This window comes from Drosophila navojoa, chromosome 4, assembly GCF_054131105.1.
Source record: "Drosophila navojoa isolate 15081-1374.11 chromosome 4, UAZ_NAV_1.0, whole genome shotgun sequence".
In the NCBI taxonomy this organism is placed as follows: Eukaryota; Metazoa; Arthropoda; class Insecta; order Diptera; family Drosophilidae; genus Drosophila; species Drosophila navojoa.
The window spans coordinates 25,135,865-25,158,858 of record NC_142892.1 but is presented as its reverse complement, the minus strand read 5'-3'; the positions used below and the strand labels follow the sequence as shown (position 1 = coordinate 25,158,858).

General features: G+C 40.2%; 1 protein-coding gene across 2 annotated transcripts in view; it reads left to right on the top strand.

Moving 5' to 3' along the window:
- The window catches only part of DCX-EMAP (Doublecortin-domain-containing echinoderm-microtubule-associated protein), a 39,071-nt gene extending 20,536 nt beyond the window's left edge, over window positions 1-18,535 (top strand). Inside the window, exons 1-11 of one of the 2 annotated variants that reach the window (XM_089260440.1) lie at window positions 2,042-2,522; window positions 7,535-7,729; window positions 14,827-14,943; window positions 15,102-15,490; window positions 15,565-15,714; window positions 15,775-15,946; window positions 16,007-16,102; window positions 16,173-16,571; window positions 16,645-17,065; window positions 17,124-17,520; window positions 17,583-18,535. In XM_089260440.1, coding sequence (XP_089116566.1) covers window positions 2,454-2,522; window positions 7,535-7,729; window positions 14,827-14,943; window positions 15,102-15,490; window positions 15,565-15,714; window positions 15,775-15,946; window positions 16,007-16,102; window positions 16,173-16,571; window positions 16,645-17,065; window positions 17,124-17,520; window positions 17,583-17,736 — 2,559 coding nt within the window. In that variant the 5' untranslated portion in view covers window positions 2,042-2,453 and the 3' untranslated portion in view covers window positions 17,737-18,535. Of the gene's footprint in view, window positions 1-2,041; window positions 2,523-7,534; window positions 7,730-14,826; window positions 14,944-15,101; window positions 15,491-15,564; window positions 15,715-15,774; window positions 15,947-16,006; window positions 16,103-16,172; window positions 16,572-16,644; window positions 17,066-17,123; window positions 17,521-17,582 lie in introns of those variants that run through there. The other variant, XM_089260439.1, reaches the window with a different exon arrangement.
- Window positions 18,536-22,994: the final 4,459 nt, after the last annotated feature.

The following is a 22,994-nucleotide window of genomic DNA, read 5'->3' as shown; positions in this document are numbered from 1 at the left end:
ATTGTTCTTCCACCTGACCAAAAAACAATGAATGTCGTTTACCACAAGGTGCTGTGTATATACACAGTAAATCTGAGGTCTCCTTGTCTAATAATGTTCAAATGAGGCTAAAAAAACAAAATCAATTTTTCGATTATTCTCAATCAAGAAGTTATCTGATGATTTATCGAGCAAATAAAGCAAGCACGAGTATGCACGCCAAATTTCAGCTCTCTAGCTTTTGTATCTTCTGAGATCTACGCACTCATACAGGCGGACGAACGGACGGCCGGACGGACGGACAGGGCTAAATCGACTTAGCTCGTCGTCCTGTTCAAGAATATATATACTTTATATGACATACCGAATTTTATTTTATTATCCGTTCCCACTATTTTGTATTTATACTTATGATTTGAATTATGCTATTTATTTTATTTCGCCTACTACAATTGCCTTGATGCACAGAGGCAGATGTGTAAGAAATGTATTTAGTCATTGTCTTGCAACATGTTTGAACATGCAGGGGATATTCTAAAGAAAAGTAGAAAAAGAACTTGTGAACTTGTGAATGAAAACGGATTAGTCAATGAAACTGCGATACATATTTAAGCACTAAGCTATAATAATTTGAGAACAGAACAAAATGAAACGTTTTGCCAGCTCGCAGGAGAGTGGGAATTGATAAGAGTGCGTGCTACTTGTAAATGAAACACAAACACAACCGACATGGTAATAAATATCCGAATAAGCTACTCAAAGTCAAAAGCAATAAGCCAACTAGAGGCCAGTCCGAGCAGTGAACGCCGGAGCTTAGGACGCAACTGCTTGGCATGCATACCAATTCCCAACCAATAGCGATACTATGAAGCAATGCCAACACTACTGCCGCTGCAATACATCCTCTTCCTTACCTATGTCAATACCAAGGCCCACACCAAAAGCAGCGCAGTGCTATACTACTGGCTATGCAAGCCAACGCAAAGCCAAACACAAAGGAAGAAAGTTGCGCCAATGTTGATGGTGTGCGTGGGAAAAACCAAGTGAGCTCGTGCTGCCGTAGCCGTACCTGGAAGCTCGTGGGCAACCAAAAGGTTCAACTGGGTGCGTTAGGGAGGGGGAGCTGTATTCTCCAACAATAATTAATAGAATCCATAATATTCAAAAAGGTGAAATATACCATAACTGGTACATGAACAATGACCGTGACTGTTCCATCTGCCGACTTACAGCTATGTACATACAATGTTTTTAGCGACCCTTTGGAACTATTGACATACTGAATGAACGTCGAGCGCCACTCAGCGTCGAGTGGCGGTACTACCGAATTGTTGACGGACAAACACTAAAGCAAATTCTACACCAACACCAATACCAACACCAACACCAACACCAACAACCTATCGGTATACAATACAAATACAACAGCAACACTACCACTAATATAACAACAACTAAAACATAAAACGGACACAACAAAATGGCAGCTAATGCATGCGGCGTGAGATCGCCATTGCCGATTTGACTGAGCAATAAATGAATACAAGTATATACAAGTAGTAACGCATACTGGCCGGAGTATACAGTTGTAAAGCTATAATTGTGTTGGTATACAGTTGTTGGGGTGAGCGAGTGTAGCGGGACTCACGATGTCGTAAGGCTGGGCGTCAACTTGGTAATTTGAATATGGTTTATGTATACAACACGTGTATTACACGCTATATTGCCTTATGTATATATGAATACAATAAATACATATACACATATACATAGATATTTATATATATGGTCAGATGATATCGGATAGCGTAACGTAACGTTGTGTGTAGCCTGGCGTGACGTGACGTGATGTGGCCTGGCGTGGCGAGGCTTGGCTTGGTCTGCCGTTTTGAGCAAGTGAGCCTTTCGATTTTGAAATTCAGCCACTTAGCCGCAGTCGTTTGGCAAACGCCAAGGAAACGATACGTAAATGCGACGCAAGAAGCCACAGAACGAAATATAATTAAAATAGAAGTGAAAGTTCACTGGTCCAAGGAAGCTTCACTTCCGACTCTGACTCTATGTCTATGACTATGACTATCTATCATGAGGTGTTGCATAAGCGCGATCAGTTGCACTGGGCAAGCAATCAACTAATTTAAAGTGCTATTAAATGAATTGCTGTTAATTGCTGAATTAACACTTTAAAACGGCAGCCAGACAAAGTGAACGTTTAAGCTATACATACTGCGCTTTGGCGGGCGAGAAAACGTTTATTTATTATTAAGTTAATGCCGTGCGCAGCTCCTGCTGCTGATGTTGTTGATGTTGTCGTTGCTATCATTGTTTTTATAAAGAAAAACTGCAACTGCAAGTGAATTAAAACCAAAAAGGCAACTAAAGTAAGCAAACTGGCGCACCCGTAGGACTCAGAACGCCCAACACTCAGCGGCCAACACAGACTCATCAACAGCTAGTGCAAAACTTTCGCACAAATGTACATCGACGAGGATAGCGAGGAAAGTTCGCCCTTTGTGATGCTCACATCGCCGACCAAGTCTTGGGTCAGTGTTCAGTGTAAACAATGAGCTCACCCCCACAATCCCACTAAACAACATCCCAGCCAATCCCACGCCCACCGCCTGCCAACCACCGCCCACCGGCACACATCTCTTAATTTCACATTTTTTCTGCTATTTGCTGTATACACACACTCAAACTGCAGAAAAAAAGTTGGTAAAAAGTTTAAATGACTTTTGTTGTTTTTCTAAGTGTTTTTTAATGGTCTACGTGTGCAGGCTGGGCGACTGCCATTTTTTGATCCACCGTATGCGCATGTTTAAATATTTCATTTGAAGTCCACAAAAGAATGAAATGCCTTTTGCATGCAGCCCAATAATATGCAAGACCTGCGTCACAAAATAACATTTGAGCGTTTTAAAAGTTTACAATCCCAAATTCAGTATTCATAAATCATTTCCTACAAATAAGTTTAAGGCAGTTGGCCTAAATAGACTATAGAGTGGACTATGAAGGTTTTCTGGCTGATAAAAATGGGTTTGTTAATGAAATCAATGAAGGTCTTTGCATCGGAATAAAATCTTTGAATAATTTTGGAACAAATTTTCACTCATTCAAAAGCATAAGCATGCTTGAAATATTAAAACATAAAGGCCAGATAAATGAAATTACAGTAGTGTCGAGAGCACTGATAAATTATACTCTTTCATGTCCATGTACAATGTTAAATACCTTAACTTTGACTGAGACAATGTTTTAAAAGCATCTATCTCAACTGGAAGCTGACTCGTGAGAATTTAAAAAAAAATCTTAAGCGATTTTATTGAATTCAAGGTAAACAGAAGATCAGAAGATAAATCCATAAATTTATGTATTCAACATGTAAGATGGCTCTAGTCGAGACTGCTCGGCAAGGAGATACCCTGAACCCTCTAATCTGATATTCTAATCATTCTGTACTTTTTTTATGCACATATACATACATACACGGTATAATGGTTTTGTGTTAACGGCAGAAGAAGGCGGGGCAGACCCTATAAAGTATATATATTCTTGATCAGGACGACGAGCTGAGTCGATGTAGCCCTGTCCATCTGTCTGTCCGTCCGACCGTCCGTCTGTATGAATGCGATAAGTCATCCGATAACTTTTTTATCGAGAATAATCGGAAAATTCTTTTAGTTTTTTTCAGCCTCATTTGAGCAAATTTAGACCTGGAGACAACAAATAAATTCTCTTATTATTGTCCATAATGCACTGCAGCCTAAGCGCAGTTGCTGCTTACTTACTAATTAGCAGAGCGCGGGCTTATGCGTGCGTCTGGATTCATGTTTATGTTATGTGCATTAAAGTAGTGCAAAATGATTAGAATATCAGCTTGGAGGGTTCAGGGTATCTCCTAGTCGAGCAGTCTCGACTAGAGACTTCTTACTTGCTTCTAAATGTAAGCGAACAAAACTTATTTACAGACAACCCGAAACGGTGAACAGTTATTTGCAAGCTAGGATTTTACGCGATGGGCTCTCAGACTCTCTATTAATATTCTAGGCCAAGTGTCGAATTATTTTCCGAATAACAGAAAACAGTCTAGACTTCCTCTCATGTTTGCGTATTTATTTGTTTACAAGATATTTGCATAACAACCTTTTCGCTTAGGACAATAAAATAAAATATCCTCAAGTAATAATAATCGGGATGATAATGGCTGTTGTGGAAAAAGTATGGGCAAGCTGTTCCTGCGATTGAGATACTACTTGAGGAGCTGAAGGGCTCATGGGCCTGTGGATTGCTTCAATGAATTTTCTGGAAGGCTGCATCTCAAACGAAGGGCTTTGAAGTTGCGCTTACTTAGTCTGCCTGCGTGCTACTGCTCACTTTTCCGAGTTGCTCAAAGTTTAATTGAGCGCGTAATTTAAGCTTTTGCAAAGCTATTTGTAGTAGTTGTTAAGGTATGCTGTCATCAGAAATGTAAGCACCATAACAACATTTATCGAGGACCCGAATCATCTCCCTGCTCCTAGCTCATTTGAGTTGCCCATTAGGGGCGTGGTGAATCGGATAAAACTGTATCTCCCAAGGTTGTAAATCTAGAATGCTGAAATTTTGCAGGTGAGCTAATGTTTCGATTCCTTAGAGATGGAATCTATTATCACCGCCCAAAGGGGGCGAGGCAAACCGCAAACTTTTATATCTGCTAAAGTATAAGAGCTAGAAGCTTCAAATTTGCATATTTAAGTTACCAGTAACCTCCTCTATCGATTCCCCAAATAATATTGTTACGCATTTTTAGGGGAGTGGCATATCGAAAAATACCCTGTAATTTTTTCATTTTTTGAGCGTAATCTCCTAAATATACCCTGAACCCATTGAAAATGGAAAATCGGGTATAATGGTTTTATGTAAAAGTATGTAACGGGCAGAAGGATCATCGCAGACCCCATAAAGTATATATATTCTTGATCAGCACGACGAGCTGAGTCGATATAGCCCTGTCCGTCTGTCCGTCCGTCCGTCTGTATGAGTGCGTCGATCTCAGAAGATACAAAAGCTAGAGAGCTAAAATTCGGCATGCATACTCTCGTATACCAACGGAGTACAAGTTTGCTTTATTTTTTCGATATATCATCCGATAACTTTTTTATCGAGAATAATCGAAAAACTGATTTTGTTTTTTCAGTCTCATTTGAACCCTTTTAGACCTGGAAGCTATACTGTGTACATACATATGATGAATACAAACATTTTGTGATCAACAGATTTTGGATACCACGCCCCCTCGCCCTCAATTTGAAAAAAAAACGCATTTCGAATACTAGAGACTTGTGCTTTGGAATGTATATACATTAGAACATTATGATGACGTTCTGACGTTTCATTAAGATTGTTCGTCGCAGATCGCAGCCCAAGCGCAGTCGCTGATTACTGCGCAGGTAGCAGAGCGCGTTTTTATACGTGCGTGCGGATGCATGTGTATATATGCATATGTGCATAAAAGAGGTATAGAATGATTAGAATATCAGACTGGAGGTTTCAGGGTATCTTCTAGTCGAGCACTCTCGACTAGAGCCTTCTTACTGGTTTTTCAGCTAGGTTACCGTTAGCTTGTTACTTAAGCTGGCCAAAAATGAAATGCAAATCGAGAAAAACTGTTCAGTTTTTAGCTACTAAATTGCTTTTGAAGTGTGAATGAGTATTCCGCAGTATGTAACTCCCGACTGCAACGTTCTTACTTGTTTTATTTTATACACGTTCAGGTAGTGAAGTTAAGGACTTAGTTAAATTTGCGTTAATCTCTCTAGGTAAACTGTACATATTCAAATGTATTGGAACTTGAGCTGGAATATTAACACAAATTCAAAGATCTTTCATATATTTCTACCTTGATGGGTTCAGGGAATGTTGAAAATGGAAAATCAGGCTATAATGGTTTTGTTAAAATGTATGTAACAGGCAAAAGGATGTGTGGCAGACCCCACAAAGTATATATGTATATTCTTGATCAGGGAGACGAGCTGAGTCGACTTAGCCCTGTCCGTCCGTCCGTCTGTCCGTATGTTTGAACGCGTCGATTTCAGAAGATATAAGAGCTAGAGACTTGATTTTTTTTAATGACCGTATATACAGCGCGGATGTCGAGTTTATTTTTAAAAATCGATAACTATTCCCGATATTTTGTTATCGATTAAAAACATTATCAATCAAGGCAGACGCCACTGTAGCTAATTGTACAAGATTTTTAATTTTTTCAAATTTGTTAACTATTCATTAAATTCGGTTTAGTCAATCGACGTTAAATAATAATAATATGCTTGGCCAATTATCAAACGCACGTGCTGCAGCAACAGCAGCTTTCCTATACGTGTGCACACATGCATTCAAACATCTTCTAGCACATTCTTAGAATCACATCAGAGTTAGTTTCGTTTGGTTCTGCTAGATGGCGTTGCATCAGTGAATCTATTTCAGTTTCGACATCGCTAGTTCGAAAATGAAAATGGGGAAATCAGGGTATAATGGTTTTGTTAAAAGTATGTAAAAGGCAGAAGCAGGCGTGGCAGACCCCACAAAGTATATATATTCTTGATCAGGGCGACGAGCTGAGTTGATTTAGCCCTGTCCGTCTGTCTGTCCGTCCGTCCGTCCGTATGTATGAACGTGTCGATCTCAGAAGATATAAGAGCTAAAGACTTGAAATTTTTTTTCCTAGGTCCGTGTGTATCACGCGCATATCGAGTTTATCACAAAAAATCGATAACAACTCCCGATATTTTATTATCGATTAAAAACCTTATCGAAAGCTAGTTCTTTAATTATATCTTCTACACCTTTAGAGCTAGAGCTTCCAAATTTTAAATGTAGACTTATGTGTACTTTATATAATTTCGATTTTCGTTAAAATTTACCCCCCACCCCTAAATTCACCCGCTCACCCTCACTTTTGTAAAAGGCGGATTTCAAGTACTAGAGACTTCTGTTTTGGAATATACATACATCTGAACATTATAATTACGTCTAGAAATTAAATTATTCAAATTCGCACTGCACCACAGCATTTTAAATACATCGAAATTGAAATTTGAACCATACTAAATGTGCTTTTCTATTAGTTTGGTTCAGGGTAGTATCTAGTCGAGAACTCTCGACTAGAGTTTTCTTACTTGTTGTACTAGCACAGGATACAAATGAATTAAACATTCTGTAATATATTTGAAAATATCTTTTCCATTTTTATATAAACTTGAATGAATCTTATTATTTATAATTACAAATATATATACATATACATATGTACCTTTTTCGACCATGTCTATTACGTTTTGCAAAACAATTTCATTAAATTCAGATTTGCGCGAAAATTATTCGCAGAGACGTCAACTTAACGAAACGAACGCCTACCAACAATTTACACACAATTACGAACACAAAGACAAAAATAAAAACACACACACATGCGCTCGTATATATGCGCTCGTGTATATATTTGTACATGGTCAGCGGTAGAATTTCCAACAATTTACGTATTTTCCTATTTGCTTATTTTTGTTGCCGTGGACAGCCCGCCAGCTACGGTAAAAAGAACGGCATGTGGTACGCTTCACCCGGAAATCAGGGCTGGGGCTCGAAGCCCGCCAGTCGAAAGCCCTCAATAATGGAAGCGGATTTGGGCACATTATCGACCACATCGGGCTCGATAAAGCGCAGTGCAGGTCGGGTGATACGCATCATCAATAATTTGGATCATTCCGTTCAGGTGAGTGCAGGGGCAAAAATCTTCCAAATATTTATCAGGCAGAAATACATTCCTCTGCACATGCTTTTATTATTTCATCCATCAAACTGTTTGTAATATTGAATGTAGATTAAAAAATCCAAATACCCATCTCGTTTCTCATATTTGTTTAATAGATTTATTTACTGCGTTTAGAATTGGCTCTAAAATATTATTCAACGATTTCATCAATTATTTTTAGTGGACTTTTAGTTAACATTTTTTTAACTACTTAGAATTTTTAAAATGTTAACTAAAAGTTCACTAAAATTAAATCGTTGAACAAAAGTACATAGTTTATGCATATGATATCTACAGTTATACCGAAATGTCGGAATGCTTACTGAATATTCAACAGAGTGAATTCGCAAAATAATACCACATATTCATTTATCTGCATGCATACCTGACCACAGGGGGCCCGGTGATCACCTGGACGCGAGGCTTGGATATATTTTTAACCAATTCGCTGTTCAATTGGCTTGTTTGCATTTTAGATATTGAATTGGTAAATATTATTTATTTGGCTTGTCCGATTGTCCACTTAGCAGCATATGCAAACATGCTTTTCTGTTTTCAATAAATAAACTATTGTTTTTAAACATTTATATGATTTGCATGGGCATCTCTTTGTGGTAGCTATTTGCAAATACGGCAGCTATTCGCACATATACTCCAAGCAGAATTAATCTTCAATATATTTATCATGTGTAGACTTGGAAATAATCAAATCAATGGAGTACTCCTTCTCGCAAGGGTCAATAAGTAGCGGTACTTCACTTTGACATTCAAATTTGTGTATGCAGAGGGGCAGGCAGGCGGAGCACAGGGCAATTAACCTTTGCCTACTTTTCGGTACACCCAAAGGAATGCAGCAATCATATGAAAAATCAATTGTCTGCAATTTGTATTTTATTATACTCGTATGCATGCAACAATGACGCGCGAGCCAAATTGACGCCACGGTCAATTTGGGTGTTTCCGCTGAAACTGAAAAATCCATGGCTCCCACACTTCGCATTCCGTACTTTGCATAGAGGGTTAAATATCTGCTGGCTCTATAGGCGACGTGGCTTAAATAGGTTTGGGACTTGCACTTTTCTTCACCACTTGGACTATCCTAGCCAAACCTAGGTCGCGTAGTCGGTCCTAGGTTTCAGCAGACTTCGACTGGGCTCGGTTTCGGCTCGGATAAATTGATTTCGGGCTTGCAGCAGTAATAGTGTTTTATGGTAATTTCGCTAAGTGCAGCTCAATTTTTTAGCACTCTTTTCCTCTCAAGAGGCGGGTGTTGTTTTATGAATACACTTTACATATCAAGCGGTCCGCGTAGTCTGAGTCTGGTCCCTAGGTAAAAGCATAGTGAGTATGGAACGTGATGGGACTGGGCTGCATTTCAGAGAACGGCACTCGTGCTGCCTCCGCCACGGACTCTAGTACTAGGTTACTTAGCTGTATATATTTTGGTAAAAGCTATTTTCGAGGTCACTACTGAGTCACATTAAGTAACACATATTCTGACACGGCAAGTTCTGAGAATGAAATGAAAAACAAGTCAAACCGACTGTAATTATAAATCAAATAACATCAACAATTACCCTCGACTGGGATTAGTATCTCAATTTCGATATACATATCGGACGAATTATTCACATTGCTTGAAGCCAACATAAATATACTCATTCACGAAAGTGGATTATTATACTCATTTACGAAAGTGAAAAATTATGCTAATCGAGAAAAACTGAATTTTCTACAGTATTAGAGCAAAACTTAGCTACTAAGATGCTGATGGGGTGTAAATAGGTATTCCACAGTCGGTAACACACGACTGCAACATTCTTACTTGTTAAACTTACATATTTAAGGGTACGGGTTTGGCGTCGAATCAAAGTCTTATTGAACTTCAGTTTTTTATCTCGTAAGTTTTTAAGACTTTTCATATTTAGTAGGTACTGGTAATGTTCCTATTAATTATTATTGCCAGCAAAAAGCATTTAATACAGATCTGATAAATTAGATAAAGCTCTTTTTGTAAAATGGAATGTGGCGTATGAATTGAGAATCAATAAGACAATATTAATTAAATGTAATGCAACTTAAATAGTGTTTCTATAAATGTCCATATATGAATTAAAGTCTCATTGTATAACAAAAGATGTCAGACACAGCCACAGAACCCACCGACAATCCAAAGCTCACAAAACAATATACATACTTATAACATCAACAGCAGTCATAAGAGCAACAACGACAAACGGTAATTGTTATGCCTTTGAGTTTTGTTTGTCGAACGAGACGAGCCAGGGCTGCACGCGCTCAGTGCCCAAACAGGCCAAGGACATGACCCAGCCTAGGCGAGCGTAGCAGGGAATACCGCCAAATATGTTACAGACTCGCAGACAAGCATAGCACAAGCATAGCGAGCATTTGAGCATTGGCCACAGAGACATAGAGGTCCTTCCATTAGCCAATTCCATTACCATTTCTGTCGCCATCGACGGTGACGGCGAAAGCGACGGCAACCGCGCTTGGCTCTGCTCCCTCTCGTACTCTGCCATAATGGCGTGTTGCAGTCTCGTGACTGGTGCTAAATAATATTTGGCATCGCGAAGTAGCACGCGCAACGTGGCTCATTGTATTTTGATTCGTGCAGCTTTGCCGTGAAAGCTTTCCTGCTGACGTATGATCAACTTTACTTTTTACTTATTGTTTCGGCACACACAAGGAAACTTTTTCAGCTCTCCACATGCCCGTGGCGCGGAGGCCACATTCTCTCCATCCGCCGGCCGTATTGAATAGTCAACAAAGACATGCCAACTGAAACTGATGCAACAGCACCTGACGTACAGGTACATACGTTAAATGACGGCAAACATAAAAAGTGCTGGGCCCTGAAAAGTATGCAAAAACCCAAAAAGAATGCACAGCCCGGCCCAACTGCCAACTGAGAATGCCCTGCAAAACGAGGCATATCAATTTGTCTACCACTCAACGACAGTTGTCATTTAATCAATTACAATCCATTGTCATTGTTGTTGTCATTACTTTCGAGTATTATTAAGAAATACGTTGAATATCTTCATGAAACTTTGCCCTATTAGATCGACATTTAAGTACATTCCTAACAGATATAGCTTTACCTTTAAAGCTAACAATACGTCCAAATAAATATACATGTATTGTATTCCATGTTTAGTTGTAGTTATCTGACTATTTTACTTTAACAACCTGCGAAGATCTTTGAGGATAGCTTAGAAAAGAAAATAAAAACTGCGTTGAAATATCCACATAGACTCTTTATTATTATGTAATTGCCATATGTGAATATTTGTAATGACTCACAAATTAATAAACATGTATTCCGAAAAGTATAGTATTCGGAAGTCGGTGCCTGCCTTTGGCTTTGGCTGCCTCTATCCATTTGCAATAAACCGGTTGCTCGTTTGTTTAGGGGTCCTTTGCCTTATGCAGATATTTCTGAATTCTATTGAACTCCTATGTGTCAACAGTATTTAGGAGTCACACAAGTTATTTTTAAAAAATTTCTGTGATTTTAACAACGGAGGAAGACGTCTGAATGGGATTGTTGGGCAAATGTTCCTGCCAAATGTTGTTCTCAGTTTGAGCCTTCAACAAAAAATGTTAAAATTTCAACTCCACAGCTGTCGCCTGCTGTCACACACACACACATACAAATGCAAATACACATGCATGATTGTGTCATGCGGAAGGAGGAAGTACGCATTACACGGACATGGAGTACGGCGTACTTTCTTCTTCCGTCAGCTGCTAGCCACCATGTCCCAGCCCTAGCACCGACCCGACCTGACCCGACCCCACCGAAAGTGCACGTAATTGGCTTAACAAATGCCATTTGTTTGGGGTCACCTGATTGGAGCTGCCAGAGTAATGTAATTATTTACGCACATAATTATATTTGTTTATACTGCAACGACCGGCATCTTGAGTGCAGCTGCTGCTCCTGCCTGTCACCTTTGGGGCACACACACACATAAAGACATACAGACAGAAAGAGAGACAAAGTATGTGTGTGCAAGAGAGAGAGAGAGAGAGAGAGAGAGAGAGAGAGAGAGAGAGAGAGAGAGAGAGAGAGAGAGAGAGAGAGAGAGAGAGAGAGCGCTATATGTATTTCCAATAAGTGCCAATCATGCATAATTTGTGCACAGCTTGCAGATTTTGCGTACACAGAAGTTGAAGTCTCATAGTGTAATAATACCGTCTTGTCTGCTAGTTTACTATGCATTATTAAATGTTATCGCTACTGTCGACTCAATCCGCCGAGCGAGACACATCATACCGCATCGCATCGCACCGCTTTATCCGTCCGGCTCTACAGTTCCCGTACGCACAGCAGTTCGCCTCAGGTGTGTCGGTTTGATAAACAATCAATAAATCGTGATTAATAGTTGCCAACACTAGTATAGGCAGTCAGCAAACGGTAAGCCTGGCCCAGTCCGCCTCTTCGTCGACATCAGCTAGAACCATTAGGCCAGATGCTCTAAATGGTACAGTTTGAGCGTTTTTGCACAAATGTATAAAAATCAAATTGATCGCTTAAGAGTCGGAAAAGAAAACAAAAAGGCTTAGCAGCAATACAAGAACACATTTTTTTCCAACTGGCGAAGGGTTTTAGGCTTAAGGGTTAAAGTGGCTATGACAATTTTAAAGCGTGTCCAACTAGTAAACTATAACGCGGAGGTAGGAAATAAGGGACCAGAGGACAGTGTACGAGATAGCATGAATCTTGAAATGTAGACACTTTTCAGACTTTCCAAATTTAGTTGTTAGTATTTGGCAGCAGTATTGACAAAAGTTCTCCGAAGCATTTGTTTAAAGTGTCTACCAGTTGGGCTCAATAAGCTTTTTATTCGCAATTGTGCTATTAGTAAAATCTGATAAGATGTATTACCTAAATGTACAAGATAAATTTATAAAAGACACTGAAGATATCCGAATAGTAGTTGAGGGGTAGTGCCTAAACAACATGCGGCTTGCTATTTATGCGCCACACTTTTATAATGGTTATCTAACATCATGTATCTGGGTATTCTGGGTATTCTAATACTAGAATACTGATAAACAAGTAAGAAGACTCTCGTCGAGACTGCTCGACTAGGAGATACCCTGAACCCTCCAGTCTGATATTCTAATCACTCTGTACTTTTTTAGGCACACATACATACACACGCACGTATTAGAATGCGCTCTGCTAACTGCGCAGTAAACAGCGACTGCGCTTGTGGGCAATATTATGAGAAGTGTGGGCAATATTATGAGAATTTATTTGTTGAATAATTTAATTTCTAGACGTACGATCGTAATGAAACTTTCAGAACGTCATCATATTGTTTAATTGTACGTATATACCGAAGCTCAAGTCTTTACTATTTTAAATACGCCTTTTACATAAGTGTTGGTGTGGGGGTGGATATAGGGGTGGGGGGCAAATTTTAACAAGCCGAAATTGCATATAATGCATCTTAATATACATATTAAATTTGGAAACTCTAGCTTTAAAGATGTGGGAGATATAACTTTATAAGTGTTCTTCGATAAGGTTTTTTATCGATAAAAAAATATCGGAATGAGTTATCGTTTTTTAGTGATAAACTCGATATGCGCGCGATTATACGGACATTTAAACAAAAAATTTCAAGTCTCTAGCTATTATATCTTCTGAGATCGACGCTTTAATACATACGGACGGACGGACGGACGGACAGACGGACGGGCGGACGGACGGACAGACAGACAGACAGACGGACAGGACCAAATCGACTCAGCTCGTCGCCCTGATCAAGAATATATATACTTTGTGGGGTCTGCCACGCCTCCTTCTGTCTGTTACATACATTTCAACAAAACCAATATACCCTGATTTCCCATTTTCAATGGATTCAGGGTATAAAAAGTTTCGCAATCATTCTCAGCAAAATCAACAGCACACAGCTCTCAACATAGAAATAAAACCATTAGACACTTTTGCCACGAAAATTAACTAAATACATAAATTAGATCCAGTTCATGCAAAATGTCAAAGTTGGTCCTGTTGGCAATTGTCAGCAGGAGCCGGGCAGCAGATAAAGTTTACGCCATATGACTTACTTTTTTGCTAGACATGGTCTCGCGTGACTAACAGATATCAAGGCTTGAAGGTCGTTAAAACTCAAGATGCACACTTGACATAAGCACCGAGAGCAGGCAGGCGGAGGGAAAGCAGCAGCAACTAAAGCCACTGCTAAGCAGCCAAATGCAACAATGCGTATCGTTCATCTGGGCTGGGGGTGGATGTTGCGTGTACATCCAATTATGAGCGCAAAAGTTTAAGTGCAACAAAAACAACAATAGCAACAACTAGCAGCGAGCAGTGGCAGCCGAAACAGCAAGAAGCAGCACAAGTAGAAGGCAAACAATGCTGGAATAGCCCGACGACCCCTAGCAACTACAAATAATACCATTAAGCAGTGAAATAAAAAGCAAAGTGGGTCACAGCCTCGGCTGGCGGCGGAGCCAAGAAGCATACGAGGATGTTGGTGTCGCCGCATTCATATAAATATGAATATGAATATGAATATGACTATGAATATGAATATGAATATATACATATATGTATATATTTATATTTACACATTAACGTTTCTGGGTGAGAGTATATATATATATATTTGTGTGTATGTGTGTTGGCACGTAATTATAAATATTTGTTGCTACCAACTTTGCTTACAAACTTGAAGTGTCATGGCCGGGGCAGCGGAAGCGGAAGTGGCGTGTCACGGCTAAGTTCCTGTCGCAGGACGAGTGTTGAAAAGTCAATGCGCGCAGTCAATGCCGAACTCTAAGCCTGCACATATACACATTTATATTTATATGTGTATATGTATGTGTATGTATGTGTGCACACACACTTCACGCAGCCCAATAATTCATATTTTATGGCTCCCTGACTAATTACGCACTCATAAAACGGGCTGTGGCCCCAGTACATTAGATTAAGGACGCAACATTTTCTATATACGAATTATGCATATAGAGCAGATACTTTCTTTGTTTTCCAGTGTCGTGTTTTGCTTAACCTACGCACCTCGCAGCCGTTTGAGGAAGTGCTCGAGGATTTGGGTCAAGTGCTGAAAATTAACGGCGCTAAAAAAATGTACACAGGCACTGGGCAGGAGGTAAGCTGGCGTGGGCTCCGAGAGCTCTTTCTTTTCATTTCCTTCATGCCAACCAATTTTCGTTATAATATCTTAATTAGCATAAAATAATATAAGAAGTGAAATATCACAAACCTTGCTAAATTCTGCACATTTGCGCTTGCTCTATGTGTTGACAGGTTCGCAGTTTTTCGCAGCTACGCAATGAATTCGCCGACGTAGACACATTCTATTTGGCCACTGGGACAGCCTTGATTGCTGGCTCGCCCATTCGACGCTCGCGCTCACGCCCTTCGGTGGTCGCTGCCGCCCCCATACTCTCCACAGAAGAACTGCCCAAGGTGCCGTTGCGTGGCACGCGACCTAGGAGCAAGAGCCGGCCCCGAATCCTCTATGCCCCAGAGAGTGAGATTCTCCGGCCGAATGGAGAGTACACCATGCTGGACATCATGAAAGAGGAGCCCACAAAAGTGACCATACGGGGTTTGAGGCGCACCTTCTATCCCCCCGTGCACCATGCACCGGCTGAAAACTCGCCTCCAGACAAAAAGCTACAGCTCCAGTGGGTGTGAGTATATATATTCCATAGTATAAATACCAACTCAGCACTTATTCATTCACTCACTATTTTTCTTTCTATAGACACGGTTACAGGGGAATCGATGCGCGCCGCAATCTCTGGGTACTGCCAAGCGGAGAGCTGCTCTACTACGTAGCTGCTGTGGCCGTCCTATTCGATCGCGACGAGGATGCCCAGCGCCACTACATAGGCCACACAGAGGACATAATGTGGTAAGCGAAACCATTTGAGATCTCAGTCATGGTTGTCTCATCTCCCATGTTGTTGCACAGCATGGACGTGCATCCGTCTCGGGAATTGGTGGCATCAGGCCAAAAGGCTGGACGCGATCGTAAGTCCCAGGCGCATGTACGCATTTGGAGCACCGAGTCACTGCAGACGCTCTACGTCTTCGGCATGGGCGAATTGGATACGGGAGTTACCGCAGTAGCATTCTCCCAATTGGTAAGCCGTGTGAAGCTCTATCCAATGGATCCCAAGTTACCTAATCCAATTTCCTTTCAGAATGGAGGCAGCTATATACTGGCCGTGGACAGCGGTCGCGAGAGCATCCTGTCCGTCTGGCAATGGCAGTGGGGCCACCTGCTGGGCAAAGTGGCCGTAAGTGACGAGCATGCTTTATCTCTTCTAGATTCTTCATCGATTGTCGATTGTTTTGCTTCACTTGCAGACCCTGCAGGAAGGCCTCTCGGGCGCTGCGTTCCACCCCTTGGATGATAATCTTATCATCACCCATGGCCGTGGTCATTTGGCCTTCTGGCACCGGCGTAAGGACGGTTTCTTTGAACGCACTGATATTGTAAAACAGCCGTCGCGCTCCCACGTTACCAGCGTTCAATTCGAGCCGGATGGCGATGTGATTACCGCCGATTCTGATGGTTTCATTACCATATACTCCGTGGACTCCGATGGCGCATACTTTGTGCGCACCGAGTTTGAGGCTCACAATAAGGGCATCGGCTGCCTGATTATGCTGGGCGAGGGGACTTTGCTGTCGGGTGGCGAAAAGGATCGCAAAATTGCCGCTTGGGACTCGCTGCAAAATTACAAAAAAATTGCGGACACAAAGGTAGGTAGTCGCTTTTACAATCTAAATACACGTATATATGTATGTATATACATTAATCGATGTGACGCCTCAGCTACCCGAAGCGGCTGGTGGCGTGAGGACAATTTATCCCCAGCGACCAGGCCGAAATGATGGCAACATCTACGTGGGAACGACAAGAAACAACATCTTAGAGGGCTCGTTGCAACGGCGCTTCACGCAGGTTGTCTTCGGCCACGGCAGACAGCTGTGGGGCCTTGCCGCCCACCCCGAGGACGAGCTTTATGCCACGGCCGGCCATGACAAGCACGTGGCGCTGTGGCGCAAGAACAAACTCATTTGGACCATACAGACGGGCTACGAGTGCGTGGCACTGGCCTTCCACCCGTTTGGCACGGCATTGGCTGCTGGCAGCACCGAAGGGCACCTGCTGGTCATCAACTGCGACAACGGAGCAGTTATGTTAACGCTACGTGTATGCGGCTCGCCTTTGAACTGCGTCTCATTTAACCAGGGTAAGCGTGCTTAGTTATCCCCACTATGCAAATACTATATGCCAAGTTTGTGCAACAGTCGGCGACATGATTGCCATGGGCTCGCAAAATGGAAGCATTTACCTGTTCCGTGTCTCGCGCGATGGGTTCTCCTACAAGAAAGTCAACAAGATACGCGGCTCCCAGCCACTGACGCATCTGGATTGGAGCATGGACGGGAACTTCGTACAGACAGTGACCATTGACTTTGATTTGTTGTTTTGGGATGCGAAGTCTTTGTCCCCGGAGCGAAGTCCCATCGCCATGAAAGATGTTAAGTGGCTGACCAACAATTGCACCGTCGGCTTCCTGGTGGCTGGCCAATGGAGCAATCGGTACTACGGCAACGCCAACACCATCATAGCCACCTGCTGTCGCTCCGCGGCTCACGATATGCTCGCATCGGGCGATGCGGAGGGATACCTGCGGCTGTTCAGGTGAGATAAGATACACGGCGCTTAATAATATGTGATAATATATTATCAATTGGCATTAACAGATATCCGTGCATCTCACCGCGCGCCGAGTTCCACGAGTGCAAGGTTTACTCCGGCATGCTGGCCTGCGTGCGTTTCCTCTGCGGGGATCACACACTTATCACTGTGGGCGGAACAGACGCTTCGCTCATGGTGTGGGACATTGTTGAGGAATAGCTGAAATGGCCACCGTGGCACTCTACTGCACAACCCGAATCGCGGTATCAGGACTACTGGCATAGACGCATCTCGGAAGTGTCCTCGACGTTTCTGGACAGCGACTCCGTCGACTATCAGTAGCGTGAATTGAGATTGTGTAGATTCGCTTGCTTCTTAAAACAAAACATAACAATTGGTCAGTAACACATTGGCTTACTATATTAGATAAATCGAATATTGAATAACGAGAGTATAAGAAAACAGTACACATATTTACGTTTCCAAGGCAACTTAAACAAAATTTATCTCGAAATATATGATCCGTTGATAATTATGTGAGGCTCTGATATGGGCAGCTCAAGTGCACCCAAACTTTGGCTTCCAGTTCAAAATCTTCCGTCAATATGCTTCCCGTCTTTGTCCTCCGTTTACAAAAATCTTTTATTGCATCCTGAGTTGGAACCTAGAAACAGACTTAAATGCCACTGGTGGATAATGTAACAATACAATGCGAACGCATCTATATCTATATATATCTCGATGTCTATAACTTCTATGCAGACTTACGACATATCATCATTTGACTCTCCTCCCATTGATGTCACATCCTATTTTAAAGAAACGCTGTAACTGACACTCTACACTCTACACACACAAATAACGAAAACTAAGTGCACTTAAGCATGTATTGAATGAAAAGAATTACCCATAAAATTATATTCGATATACATTGTTAATGCAAATTTTTAATATAAGCGTTGAAATAAATAAACCGTTTTAACAGAACAAATTAGCTCTAAATATCACTCAAGTTTTCGAGAGACCTGAAAAAACAATCGCGGTCAACAGTAATACATTTTTAAGTAAAGCAAGTAAAGGAAGCAGTATGAAAGTCTTAAATTTATATTTCAAATTTCAGGGCGCTATAGCATTTGAAAAGCCTCAACGTTAACAAAGAACAATTACAAAAAAAAAAATAAAAAATAAAAAAAATAAAAAAAAAAAAATTCCACAATATATATGACATTAGATGAAAAAATTTAAGATAACGGCTCTACCAATATGTCAGATAAAGTTTAGTAATGTTAATACAATAAAATATATGGTATACTTCTGCCCGTGACATATACTCAAATATATGTATATTCTAATTTAACAGCGTTTCGGTAATTTGTCAAAATCAGGTTGGCAGCACACAATAGTCATTGAGTTATCGATTGTTCAATATTGCAAATTGCTTTGCCGATAGTTGGTTAGGACATTCAGTATGTCCACCCTAAATTTATAATGCAATAGGCGCGATTTTTAAATATGCTCAATTCACAATCGCAGATTGTACTTGTGAATCTTGTCTTTCATAAGAAACTAAAAACTCATCTCCGTTTGTCCGCCTTTTCGTACATTTTTGTTAATATATGGACAGGTTCGCGTTTAGTAGCAGAGCACATTTCGAAATATGGCGCAACAATAGAAAACTTCAATCTGTATCGAATGGTACTTGCATCAAAATTATATTATATTAATTATAATACTATATAACATTAATATAATTAAAATATAATAAAATACTAGACAAAAAAGAAATATATATAAAAAAACATTAATTTTATTTCATTAGTTCTATTCATAGACATCTATCTATGTATGTATGTTCCTTAGGCGACAACGCTTCAGAAGCCAGTATGCAAAAGATAAATCTATATATAAAAGAGAGTTGTGAAAAGTTTTCCAGCACTTATAACTCGAGATCTGCTGGACCAATTTTCATGGTTTTGGATTTGTTGGATTTGTCTCTGCTACGAGTAGGATAGCAGATCTTAAACATACTGAAAAAATTTCACGAATACTTGAAAAACGCGGTTTTTCCTTAAAAATTCAAATTTCCATTGATACTCAGTAGGCTTTTTAACAGTGACAGCTTTCGGTCCTGCTCTCATATTATACAATAGTATAGAAGTAAATAAACAAATGTAGTCAGTCAGTCTACGGCACAGCCTCAGGCGAATCTGACTATTCATAAAAAAGCATATTTGATAAAAATAATACGCGTGCATACAGAAGCTAAATATCTCGAAAGTTCAGGTATTTATATTACTATTAATAAAAGTGCCGCGTTCTAGAAGATATAATCTTTCCCGGCGGACCCATAATGCAATTAGGCAACGGAATAACGCTAGTCAATTATCTGACGAAGAACGAGAAATCGCCCGAGAAAGTCGCCGCGTTAGTTCCCAGCAAAGAAGGGCCTTAAATCGTGCTTCTCAAAGAGAAGCCGTGAAACGGCAATAAGAAATGTCCGAAGCATCAAATCTGTGACGATATGTAACCAAACTTCAACTGTCTGTAAATTTAAGAGTTGCATTGTTGAACGATCTATCTGCTGATGATTTCTCGAAGCAATTGCTGAATATCGGTAATGGCCGCATTCCTGTTGACGAATCGAGTGGCTTGATTTCATTTCCTCAAAATTTTTGCAATTTCGTCTCATTAAAAGATGAGCTTATCAACAAAGTATTTCCGAATATCTTTGATTTCCACAAAAATACTAAACGGTTAAGTGAGCGAGCAATTTTGGCGGCTAAAAATAAAGATGTTGATGACCTTAATCTTATAATTCAAAATAAAAGCGTTGGTACTCTGTATCCATTCAAATCTATTGACTGTGTAACAAACGAAGAAGAAGCCACTAATTATCCAACTGAATTTTTGAACTCCTTGGATGTGCCTGGTTTACTACCGCACAATTTACAACTGAAGGCTAGGTAGTTATCATGCTTAGAAATTTAAACCAACCAAAACTGTGCAATGGAACGCGTTTGTTGAAAAGAAAAGTTATGAGCAATGTGATTCACGCGTCGATACTCAATTTAAAGATGAAGTTCTTATTCCTAGGATTCCGATGATCCCAACAGATATGCCCTTTGAGTTTAAACGAATCCAATTCCCGATTCGTCTTGCCTTCGCCATGACGATCAACAAATCACAGGGCCAATCTCTGACTATTTGTGGCCTCGAGCTAGAAAATGCGTGTTTTTCTCATGGTCAATTGTACGTGGCATGCTCACGTGTTGGCAAAGCATCCGCATTATTTGTTCTTGCACCTGACCAAAAAACAAAGAATGTCGTTTACCACAAGGTGCTTGAATGAAAATCCGATCAATTAATTAATCAGAGTGTATCCCAACCTGAACAACATAGCTTTCAACAATTTTTTACCTAGAAATAATGGATAGGGCAATGCAACGTTTGCCGGGCCAGCTAGTTGTTTATATTTTACAGAGCAACAGATTCGTCGGATCCATTATTATCGAGTGTTTGCAAGAAATCATTGGTGACTTAATAATTAAGTTTCGAAATTTTTAATTTAAATCAAAAATGACAATATTTTTGTTATAGTTTATTTTATTTACTAAAAGATTAGATACTTAAACTAATGGAAGGCAAGTACTTAATCTAAATTATGAAGTTAGCTATCACAGAAGAAATTTAAAGCCGTTGCCGAGATTGGATTCCTGCCGGAGCACAGATCCCATCGCATATCAGGATATCGATTAGAGCTTTATTAGACAAGCAAAGCCATTTTTGATTCAATTTGCGCAATCTGACAATTTTGAAGCTCCTCTAATTAAGGAATACTACTGTGCTTGAGAGCTCTATTATATTATCTATTTCCATCCCATTTATTAACGTTATTGAGCACTCAAACGGGTTTCTCTCTTTAGGAGCACTAACAGCTTTACTGTTACTGATAGTAACAGGTAAGAATGTCGAAGTCGGGTTTTACCGACTGCGGAATACTCATTCACACCCCATCAGTAATTTAGTAACCTAGTTTTCTCTAATATTGTAGAAAATTTAGGCTATAATAGTTTTGTTGAAAGTATGTAACCCCACAAAGTATATATATTCTTGATCAGGGCGACTAGCTGAGTAGATTTAGTCCTGTCCGTCTGTCCGTCCATCTGTCCGTATGTATGAACGCGTCGATCTCAGAAGATATAAAAGCTAGAGCATTTTGTTTCCTAGGTCCGTGTATATCACGCGCATATCGAGTTATCACAAGAAATCGATAACTACTCCCGATATTTTATTATCGATTAAAAACCTTATCGAAATCTAGTTATTAAATTATATCTCCTACACCTTTAGAGTTAGAGCTTCCAAATTCAAATACAGACTAGTAAACACATTGTAACGAGTTACATTATATAGCGCAGATGGTGGGATAGGAGGGTTGGTGTCAGTGCACGCGCTGGATCCGGCCATTGGGTCATCGGGAAGGGGAAGAGGGTATGAAGAGGGGAACTGCAACTCCTAGCGCTGCCAATATATATTTATAAATAAAAATTCCCGTGCAAACGACTATCACCGGCCAATTGTTTAGAATAGAGAGATTGGAAAGAATTAGACACACACAAACATACATGTCCAAGCTGGGTCTCGCTGCGCAAGCAATTATGTGCTTGCTCAGCGAAAGTCGGCCTTCGATATTAAGGCGACCGACCGTGCCCACCCTACCTTGATCGCTGGCTACCTGCCTCTATTGTCAGCGACCCCATCCCCAGCTTGGAGAGCTAAACACCTATCAAAACGCGCCGCATGGCCCCAAAATAAAGAAACTTAGTTATACTTCATTAGATTTACTATTAACAAAATAATTATACATTATTGCTTTGGGCAGAAGGCAGAAGCGATAGGAGAGCTTTTAGAGAGCTTTTTCTCTCAGCATTAGATCAGCTGATCGAATTAAATATAATGCGTGGGAAAGAAGATTATTGCTTATGCATTATGTTTTTTTCTAATGCAGCTGTTATGACCGCTGACAGAAAATAATAACAATAAATGTGCAAAGTGTTAAATATGAAATGATTCGTCACTTACAGCAATATCCCTCGATGAAAGCGCTTCCACTTCGGTGTGGCTGCAAGATGTGCTAAATTTTGTAAATGCATCTAAGTACCGAAAAAAAAATAATGCATGGAAGAAGAAGAAAACAAAAGTGGATAGTGACAACGAAAGAAGTTACGATAGAGAGAGTTTAGCTAATAAGAAATTTTCATTGGTAATAGGTGTATAGTTAGGATTAAGAATACACAATGTCTATAGCTTATCGACTAGACCTAGATTATTTTATTGTATAATTATTATTTATTCATTTCATGACGAAATCACTCCAAACTGTGCAAAAAAAATATAAGCCCAGTGACTAATTAACACTAGTAAAAGCTGGCAAGATAACTGTGCCCTTTTTAAATAAAATTGTGATGCACTGTGTG